This window comes from Thunnus maccoyii, chromosome 22 (assembly GCF_910596095.1).
Source record: "Thunnus maccoyii chromosome 22, fThuMac1.1, whole genome shotgun sequence".
Lineage (NCBI taxonomy): Eukaryota > Metazoa > Chordata > Actinopteri > Scombriformes > Scombridae > Thunnus > Thunnus maccoyii.
Window position 1 is genome coordinate 5,723,650 of NC_056554.1, and position 11,080 is coordinate 5,734,729.

Sequence of the window (11,080 nt, forward strand, 5' to 3'; positions counted from 1 at the left end):
ATATAGGAAGAAAAAACACAACCTAAATTCAGCACTTTCCAGCAACATGTGACAGTAAATAGCTCTCTCAATGTTGTACTTAATAGTTCAGTTACTGTGGTCTGTAAAGAACGTGACGGTTTGAGATGAGATGGATTTATACTTGATGGTATTTTAACTGATTACATCTCAACAGATACATCACCAAAATATCTTCACATTAAGAAGAAAACAAGTTGTGTGAAAGAGGAACAGTTTTAATTGCATGTGGTTTTACAGCAGAGAGCTAAAGGCCAGTCTTGCTGTGGTTTTGTTTTGGCTGGTTCATACTTTTACCACAATGGAAAATGACAGGGGCAGGGTGCACAAGACTTGTTACATGTCTGCACAGTTACTATACTTATTCACTGTGTCAGTACATAATGGAGACATTTCTAAAATGTAGAAATAATAATATATTGAGCCAAATAGAGGAAAATATAGTCTTGTTGAGATTGTTTGTACATTAGTAGAGATCAAGAGGTTAAACAAATTTAGTTTCATGACCCATGATGTTCACTTGAGACCACACTGTGCTGTATTTCCTGTCAAACAAGTGACGTTTTCCTCACTCACTCCTCCCTTCTTGCAGACCATCTGACTCTCCCTATAAGGAGATTTGACAGTGATCAGTGTCCTTTTCTGGCTCCTCCTCCATCAAACATCTAACATGCTGTCGTTTCTCTCAGATTAGGATCAGAGGCAGACAGAATAAGAAAGACTTTAACAGAGAAGGATTGAAAGAAACACAAGCAATAAAATGCAAACTTTTAATTTATTGATCATTTTTCACAGTGAGTCCTTCCACCCACTGCCCACACACAAACACACATCAGATTACTGTGATAAAGCATCAGTTCCTCTCTGAGTTTATCTGCTGGCAGCACAAGTTCTCACCTTTTTTCTTTTTTCTGTCTGAAGAATAAGATGAAGACAAACAAGATAAAAAGACACTGAGACTGAGAGCAAGAGAGAAAGAAGCACGAGAGAATCAAAAGTCAACCAGAACATAATTAAAATGAGATTCTAGACAAAGTGATGTCAACTGCTCCTACTTACCACTCACATATGAAAACACATCAGCCAATTAGAAGCCTGGAATTAAGTCATTTTTAGGGCAAGGCCACTTTGGCCTTTGATAATTACAAATTTATTGGGGCATTGCAAGGTCAAAACCAATGGTGCAACAACAATAAGTGATAATTATATTGTGTAAAGATAAAACAGTACACAGTCAACAATTAGTAGTCAGTGAATTGAAAAACAGTATTGAGTTTATTAAAACTGTACACTGAATGTTTGACTTTTCCACAAAATGCTGCCTGATTGATTTTTTAAAAATGTGAACAATTCATTATATTAATTGCTATTGTTATATTTTAATGATAAAATTAAGTGTATAAATGGGCTAAGGGTGATGAAAATGAATCTGAACATGTTTCCACACGTGTGCAACTATTAGCATTTGAGTCTGAGATCATAGGAGCAGTCACAAAAATGACTTAAAACCATAGACTGTATAAAAATGCTTAAAACACTTTTTAAGTGTTTTAAGCAGCCAGTCATGTAACAGCCGGCAGACTCTGCTGATCTGTCTTAACTGAGAAGTGACCGTCTGCTTACAGAGAAATGTGTGTGTGTGTGTGTGTGTGTGTGTGTACGTGTGTGTGTGTGTGTGTGTGTGTGTGTGTGTGTGTGTTAATGTTGCATCACACTGAAAAAGTAGCAACCCGTCAGATCTCACAGCAAGTTACAAACTCTATGTATGTTCATAGTTAGCCAACAGCAATATCCTGGTTAGGATGTCAACAGTTAACTGCTGAGAATATTTTTGACTGGTTATGCATGTCGGTCTACAGGTTCATTTGCATACACACTGCACTAATGGCTTGTTCACAACATCAGATATTCTTTTTCAATGGATAAAGTACCAATGTAAAACTGACTTCTACACAGAGTGTTGCATTATGGGCTGTTTGTAACATTAATGTTGCTAGGCTAGCGATTGTCTTAAAGTCTGTTTATAGTGAGTGTGTTGGAGTCAATCAGCACTAAAAGTGTTTCGCTAGTCCAGTTTAACCTGCTGGAGTTCTGAAGGATCATGGAATGTGTTTTTCTGCCACGGAGGAAATAAATTCATGATGAGTGAAAACGAGTGAAGCATCTTCCGACGTCTCTACTACTACTACAAGCTGCCAGATGTCACTGTCACAGACAGTCTTATTAATAGTAACTGCCAGAGAAAATCATTTTGACCGCTTCCAAGAGCCTGGCAGGAGAGTGTGTGACTAACTTTAAAACACAACGTGTATGAATACTTACACTGTACAGTGTTTAGCTGCCTGTGCTTATCACATAATGTTTTAGCTAATGTAAGCTAAAGGGTTAGCTGTTAATGTTTACGTTGACATTACACATATATTTGCGGGATGGGAGAAATCTTGCGCCACTGTTGATGTCCAGCATGATGATTGAGACACTGGGAAACATTGAGAGTGTTTATTTGCTGCGTTGCATGTAGTTTTGAATGAGGAAGTACGCAACTTTCTTTTAAGGGAACAATGGCCAGTTCAAAACAGGCCACGCTAAACTGGCCATGGGGGTAGTTAATTTTAGAAGGGGCATTACGGCCACACTCTGGGGCATCCACGGCACTGGTTGTTTGGCCGTGGCATAATTCCTGCCCTGCAATTAATATGACAAAGCATATTCTAAACTCACACATCCAGTAGCTTCCTGAATCTGGTGGCAGCAGCAAACACAACATTCAGCTCCAGCTCTCTCTCTGATGCAGACCTGCAATTTTTCTTTTGTCTTTGGATGGGCTACATAGTTCAGGTCATCTGAGCTCACATTTTGTACATAAGAGTTCACACAGTCATGTGTTGTATCTTAGATGCTGTAGCTGAGTTTGTCAGGTATCATCCTTAAATCTGTGCATAATTAAAGTTTTTTTAAAATGTCTTTCTTCCAAACAAGTAGGCTAAATCTTGTAATTCAGTCACATTAAAGTTATAATACTATTGTTTTCTCCAATAGCCATTGAATGTATTTCTATTCAGTAATGATCTCTCAGTATAGTAGTTATGCTTCACTCCTGCAGCTTCTACTGTTGTTGTGTATCAGATGGTGCATTATTGCTCAAATACCAACAGAAAGATGAGAAAAAGGAATTAAAAGTTGATCATAACTTTGTATCATTCAAGTTGTCATTTGTTATTGATTACTAGGAGTGTTTTCTGCTCCTGTTATGAGATGTTGAGTCATGGAGGGATTTTCTTATTAATGTTAACAATCTCCTGTTTCCTGCCATTGTGTTTTTGATCCTAATGTTAATGCATTATAACAAGACTACCAGAAGACAAAACACAAGACAACAACAAAACATTTTCATCTTTGTGGATACAGAATACAGGTCACTGTTTCCAGTTAGTATTCTCTAACTGATATCTGAGAGTGTAACCAGAGACTAAATGACTAAAGACCAAATGGAGAGCCATGAATGTGTGCTGGCAAAAATTTGTTTGAGAGCAGATGTTGATGTAGCTTGTGAAGGTTAAGTGAGTTTGTGTAAAATAAAAGTGACTCATGGTGGATGTTTAAAAGTAGCATTACTCTCTATCTTTGAATACAGCAAGGCCTTTGATGTCTGTGGAAGGTTTCACTGCTTTATTTGTAGCTTTGACTCTGGACATCTCTTGATTTTTACCTCATTTCAGCTCAGACCACACTGTGCTGTCTCTTCCTGTCAAACAAGTGATGTGTCACCCACCCTCCCTATCGTACTCTCTCTGTAACTAAGTTTGACCGTCATCAGTGTCCTTTCTGCTCTTTTAATTGTCACATTAAGATTGTAGACAGATGAAATAAGAAAGACAAAGACTTTGGCTTAGAAAAGAAAAAGAAAAACACAAGCATGAAAATACAAACTAGTTTTTACTTTTGTGGTTGCTTGTATTCACCACCTACATGTGAGAACAACCACAGAATAATATGAAAAAGCATCAGAGCTGCAGTTCCAGTTGCTTCCTGAGTCTATCTAGTGGCAGCATAAACAACATGAGTTTCCTCCTCTCTCTCTGCTGCTGGCCTCCTGCTTCTTATTGTTTTTGGAAGGAACCTCAGCACTGAAGAGTTGAGCTCATCTGAGCCCAAATACTGTAAATCAGAGAATTGGAGTCACATACTGTATCTGACACTGCAATCTCTGTTTTTTCAATGTCTTCAAGTGCTGCACCTTTTACCAACACAGTTCTTCAGAAGTCAGATAAAACAAAATGTAGTAGCAGTTTTATTTGGTGTGTTTTGTGGTTGTTGCTACATTGTGAAAATAACACACTGGAGAAAATAATACAGAGCTGAAGGCCATTCTTGCTGTGGTTGAGATGTCTCTTTTAGGCTGACACAGACAGTACTGTTTGTTACACTTGAAAGTGGCAGAATGGACGACTGAGAGCATAAATACATGTTACATGCTAAAAAAACACACCTGGATGTTAGCTGTAGACTATTTTCTTCCACGTACCACTATAGACACAGCAACATACTGTATGTACTGTGCATACAGTCTATATTAAGTCAACATTTAAAGCTTAAGTTTCTGTATTGATGTGCTGTAATAACATCTTTACAAGAGCGATATGAAATAAAACTCAGCACTAGAAAGAAGATGCAACTGTTATGCATCTTTTTTTCTGCCAAAGTGATGGTCTCCTGTCCACCAAAAACACAAAAACACATAAAAACACAAGTGCAGATTCACATGAAAAAGCATCAGTTCCCCTCTGAACAGCTTTTCTTGTTTCTTGAGTCTATCTGGTGGCAGCATACACAACATTTGGCTCCACCGCTCTTCTTTTTGCTTTTTGACAGAAAGTCACTGCTGCATAGTTCAGGTCATCAGAGCCCAGATTCTGTAAATAAAAGTATTTACAGTCAGTCACCTTAACAAGTGGAAATGAAGAGAAAAACAAAACAATGGCTGGACATGATCTTAAATTATAAAACAAATACAAGTAAATGATCAAACTTTACTTGTAAAGTAAATGATAAAACATGATTCACCTCACTCTGTTGTCGATTCTTTTCTTCATTAGCTGCCAAATGAAAGAGACAATGTATCTAATCAGTTAATTGACCGTCATTATTCTAAAACTTTACTGTTATTCCGTTTTTGGGAAACATAAAATTTAGTATTCTTCCAAAATATTTATACAACTTTAAAGAATTTGTGAAAAAAAACTATAAACCAAATACAAGATCGAAACATTACCTCTCTGAAGTTTTCTGTTTTTAACAACCAGACCAATGATGACCGTAGTGTGGAGAACAAACAGACTGCCCAAGATCACCAAGATCACACCCATCAACTTTGTTGTTGCATCCGACTCTGCCACAAGAAAGATCTTTAATCAGACTGTTTCTCCTTTTCTAGCTAAAAATGACGAACATTAAAATGGACAAATGAATTTTGCACAATGAAATCTATAAGAGACTCTTACGTTTAGACTCTCTGCCAATGTCATCATATGATTCATCATCACTGCCTTTTAATGAAATGAAGATACATTTTATTTTTATTTTGTATTAAAAATGTGCATCAATATCTTGTTCTGACAATAATTAAATAGCCACATATAGAAAGACATAAGAGAAGAATATAAATTTCATAACATCTTACCTTCAACATTTAAATGTATGACACTTAAAAATGTCTGTCCGTAAATGTTAAATCCACAGAAATAAACCCCTGAGTCAGATAAATCCACTTCCTTAATGTTGAGCGAGACTGTGGAAATGTTGGAGCTCATTTGAAATTTTCCATTTATAAATCCATCACAGTATCGAACAGTTCCAGAGCTGATCATAGTTGAGATACAGCTGGCTTTGGTTCTGTTGACCAGTCTGAACCAGGATGTTGTTGCTTGACCTTTGTAAGTTTTGGTGCACTGCAGTGTGACGTTTTCACCAGACTGGACCTCCACAGTGTGAGACTCAGAAAGTGAGACAGAGATCCAGCCTGAAACACACAGCAGAGACAACAAGAGATTTAGTTGTTATAGGAAGAAAAACAAAACCTCTTAATAAATTGAATAATGAGCAAAAACCATTAAATTCTGGCAGCAATGAAGTTGAGAGAAATGTAGTGGCAGTACTTACTGATGCTGCAGAGAATGAAAGCTGTTATCAAGGTAAGGTTCATCATGGTGCGTATGATTGTAGCTCAGCAATGTGTGTAATCAAACTGTGCTCCAGGAAGGGTGCTCTCAACTTAAGAGGTGGGGCCATTTTTTCTTGCTCATACAGTTGTGTAAACTGTCCACGTGAATGCTTTCTGTAAAACGAGTGTTGATGCCAAATGATCGTCTGAACGGATACGAGATGGTTATCCTAAAGGTTATTTTAGCTACGTAGTGTTCAAACCAAAGTTAAAGAATGATAGAATTTACACACACCCCTCCCAAATCTGAACAAACCCCGTTGAAACCCAAATATAGCAAGAGCTAGCCAGCTAAGGAGACACCATATACAGGTTTGGATTTACCCAAAGGTGTTTTCCTCCTTTCATTGAAAAGGCTGAAGCCACAGCAAAGCTAACACACCTGGAGCAATCTGTCTCTCTACTGAATGCACACAGACATTATGTTGATCCTCCATCCAATTCTTTGTAAGACAGCAATCCCACCTTCCTATGTAGGAGTAAAAAGAGCATCACTGGGATTAGTAACTGTGTTAATACTGAATTTAAAAACTGAATCCTTTACGTTACTTGTAAGAGATTTGAAACTACTCATTAATGAAAAATGTATCACATCAGTGTAATGTGCTCTGGTTAAAACATTGATCAAGAATGTTGTTGGATTTGTTCTGTGTCAGCTGTCAACTGATCTTTGTCTGACTCAATACTAGTAAAACCTCACAATATGTCAATAATGTGTATAGACCAGAGGCAGACTGAACACCACTGGATGTCATGTAGGCAGCTATACTGGAAACATCTACAATGTCCAGATGATGGGGCGGCTGTGGCTCAGGAGGTAGAGCGGGTCATCCACTAATGGGAAGATCGGCGGTTCGATTCCCGGCTCCTCCAGTCCACATGCCGATGTGTCCTTGGGCAAGATACTTGATGAACCCCTCAGTGTATGAATGTGTGTGAATGGTTAGTTTCTTCTGATGGGCAGGTTGGGACCTTGCATGGTAGCCCCTGTACCCATTCAGCTTATGAATGTGTGTGAATGATTTGTAGTGTAAAAGCGCTTTGAGTGGTCGGAAGACTAGAAAGGTGCTATACAAGTACAGTCCATTTACCATGATCAGCCATCGTCCTCTAGAACCTCAACAGTGAGGCTCAGCTAAGTGATGTACTGCTGTGAATATGTATGTAATGGAATCACTGATCTTCACACACACTCACTAAAGAATATCATAGTAAAACAAGCTATTTTTGGAAGATGCTTAATAATTATGTCTCCATAAGCCGACAGCTTGACATATATATGAGGTATGAATGTGGGAACTGATGAAAGGTGAATTAAAAAAATCATATGCCAATAAGCAGAACTTTATTTCAGATATCTGGAAAAAGAGGGACGAGTGTTTAACCAGTTCCTCCACATGGTACCTCAGAAAAACTTGATGCTGCCAGTCTTCCTTTGAATTTGACGTACCAAATGAATCACTGTGTCACGCACACCTGACATGCACCTTGTCTTGAGAGGATCTGTGTGCATTGATTGAAAAAAAATGCAATTTCTATTTTCTGTATTTGGACAGGTCTTAATCTATCTGGGCAGGTCTTAATCTATCTGGACAGACTGCCCAAGTAGAAAGAAACACTGATGTACAGTCTGGAGCAGAGTGAATGTTTTCACATGAGGCTGTCAGTGTCAAACTGTGTCACAAGTTGCTTATAGATCATGTGAAGATAAAACAGTGGTGCAAGTTTGTCAGAAGTGTTAAGATACATATACAGATATGTCACTAATACAGACAGGGCTGTTTGTCACCACAGTGTAAAGTGCAACAAGGGGCAGGTGGGAGCCACATATAATTATATGTATAAACACGACCTTTTAAAATACATATTTGAATTCAGACATTTAGTACATCAACATCAGTTTAAATATCCAGTTTTCACTTTGATGGTTGTAAGTTTTACAAAAAGGTTTTTATAAATGTTCTGTAGAAGCTGATCATTTAGTCTACTTGACAGCAGAAAGTCACACAGTTAAATACACAGTTAACTACACAGTTAACTACACAGTTAAATACACAGTTAACTACACAGTTAACTACACAGTTAACTACACAGTTTTGACTGAACAGGTCTCTTGACTTTCAGGTCAGTTGTGCTCTGACTACACTGTGATATTATGTGTACCTCACTCACTCCTCCACTGTTGCATCTAACTCTCTCTATAAGAGAATGTGGACAGTCATCAATGTCCTTACTGGCTCCTCCTCCCTCAAACACCAATCATATTGTTTTGCTGTCAGATCTCCATCTGAGGCAGATAAACTAATCAAGAAAGAGACTTTGAGAGAGATGAGAATGAAAACATTTAGCTCACTTTATTTATTTGCAGAAATAACAAAACACACACAAACAATACATTAAAGAATTAAAAATGATTTTCATCAGGTGCTTAACTCAACAACACACAACACAATTTTGTATGAATCAAACTTGTTTAGATGATTTGACATCATTTTTGGATAAGTTGATGGTGTGTATCGCTACCCTCACAATACTCCAGCAGCAGATTAATGAAGCATTAGTTTCACTCTGAGCTGTTGCTGTTGTTTCTTCTTGTCTGTCTGCTGGCAGCATAAATAACATGAGTGTCCACTTCTCTCTGTGATGCAGGCCTCCTGCTTCTTATTGTTGTTGAATACAAAGTCAGTGCTGTGTCCTTCAGCTAATCAGAGTCCAGATTCTGTAAATAAAAGTACATGCAGTTCTACATGTCAAATAGCTGAGTTTGTGAGAAAAACACTACTGACTTGTGATGATTCTACAACCTTTGAAATGATCAAACACAAAAGTGGATTTACCTTGTTCACTAGTGAATTCTGCCCTTCAGTGGCAGCTGAGTGACAGAGACAATACATCTGATCAGTTAATAGAAAGTTTGCTGTCATCACATTTTGGCTACAAGAAATGTTCTATTTTTTCATCATACTGACACTATTGAACATTTCCATAAGTGTTTAGTTTGAGTAATTCTCATAAAGTACCTGTCTTAAGTTTCCTGACTTTAACCATCTGACCAATGATGACCATTACAAGGAAAACAGTCAGACCAGCCAGGATCACACTCGTCAACTTTGTTGTTGCATCAGACTCTTCTACAAGAAAGATCTTTAATCAGACTGTTTCTCCTTTTCTAGCTAAAAATGACGAACATTAAAATGGACAAATGAATTTTGCACAATGAAATCTATAAGAGACTCTTACGTTTAGACTTTCTGCCAATATCATCATGTGATTCATCATCACTGCCTTTTAATGAAATGAAGATACATTTTATGTTATTTTGTATTAAAAATGTGCATCAATATCTTGTTCTGACAATAATTAAATAGCCACATATAGAAAGACATATTAGAAGAATATAAATTTCATAACATCTTACCTTCAACATTTAAATGTATGACACTTAAAAATGTCTGTCCGTAAATGTTAAATCCACAGAAATAAACCCCTGAGTCAGATAAATCCACTTTCTTAATGTTGAGAGAGACTGTGGAAATGTTGGAGCTCATTTGAAATTTACCATTTTCAAATCCATCACAGTAGTTAACAGTTTCAGAGCTGGTCATAGTTGAGATACAGCTGGCTTTGGTTCTGTTGACCAGTCTGAACCAGGATATTGTTGCTTGACCTTTGTAAATTTTGGTGCACTGCAGTGTGACGTTTTCACCAGACTGGACCTCCACAGTGTGAGACTCAGAAAGTGAGACAGAGATCCAGCCTGAAACACACAGCAGAGACAACAAGAGATTTAGTTGCTATAGGAAGAAAAACAAAACCTCTTAATAAATTGAATAATGAGCAAAAACCATTAAATTCTGGCAGCAATGAAGTTGAGAGAAATGTAGTGGCAGTACTTACTGATGCTGCAGAGAATGAAAGCTGTTATCAAGGTAAGGTTCATCATGGTGCGTATGATTGTAGCTCAGCAATGTGTGTAATCAAACTGTGCTCCAGGAAGGGTGCTCTCAACTTAAGAGGTGGGGCCATTTTTTCTTGCTCATACTGTTGCGTAACTGTCCACATGAATGCTTTCTGTAAAACGAGTGTTGATGCCAAATGATCGTCTGAACGGATACAAGATGGTTATCCTAAAGATTATTTTAGCTGCATAGTGTTCAAACCAAAGTTAAAGAATGATAGACAGTCACATGTTAAAGAGTTCCTGGTCACTCTGATATTGAGTGACCAGCTTGCACACCAGCGTGCAAGCTGCAGAATATGAGACAATAGTCTTCATGTGTAGAACAAAGTGCTTTATGTCTAGTTGCTCATCAGATACATTGAGGAAACAAAGAAGCCCAGATAGAAACAACATAAAGACAAGTGGAATTTAAAATCATCTGATGAATGAAAGATGCAGGTTTTATCAACCATTTTTGTTGGCGTGTCTGTATTAGAAGCTTTAATTAACATTCTTACTTTTTGTAAGTGAGGAACTTGCAGTTTTCTTTATGTTTACAGCTGCAGACAGTTGACTTGAGTGGTTTACAATACAGATGCTGGTCATGTGTTGTGATTTACTTAATTTTTAAAAACTTATACGCTCTAGTGAGTGGATGTGAAGATCTGTGATTCCATTACATACTCATACATATTCACAGCAGTAGATCACTTCGCTGAGCTTCAATAATTATTCATAAACCTTTGTTTGACTAGTTTATTTCTGAACCCGCCCATCACACGCCACGCCACCCACCACTACAAGTAAGTTCTCAACCTGTAGGAAACACTGTACATGTTGAAGACATGACAGATCACAGCAAAGACCCAGCAGATGCAGCTCCTGTCCATCTTCACTGTGAT

At 37.7% G+C, this 11,080-nt stretch overlaps 1 protein-coding gene across 1 annotated transcript; it reads right to left on the reverse strand.

The window, feature by feature from the left end:
* Nucleotides 1–4,487: 4,487 nt before the first annotated feature.
* LOC121890063 lies at nt 4,488–6,295 on the reverse strand. Its single transcript, XM_042402325.1, has 6 exons — nt 6,178–6,295; nt 5,699–6,037; nt 5,520–5,564; nt 5,291–5,407; nt 5,083–5,114; nt 4,488–4,931 (listed from the first exon to the last, which is right to left on the reverse strand). The coding sequence occupies exons 1-6, from the start codon at nt 6,221–6,223 to the stop codon at nt 4,830–4,832; spliced, it is 681 nt and encodes a 226-aa protein (XP_042258259.1). The 5' UTR covers nt 6,224–6,295; the 3' UTR covers nt 4,488–4,829.
* Nucleotides 6,296–11,080: the final 4,785 nt, after the last annotated feature.

Excerpts from the sequence above, each read along its gene's own strand:
- LOC121890063 (XM_042402325.1), bottom strand. The coding sequence starts at position 6,223 with ATGATGAACCTTACCTTGATAACAGCTTTCATTCTCTGCAGCATCA. Across the intron at positions 5,115-5,290 it reads AAACAGAAAACTTCAGAGAG|CTAATGAAGAAAAGAATCGA; the intron begins GTAATGTTTCGA and ends TTCATTTGGCAG. Across the intron at positions 4,932-5,082 it reads AGAATCGACAACAGAGTGAG|AATCTGGGCTCTGATGACCT; the intron begins GTGAATCATGTT and ends TTTTATTTACAG.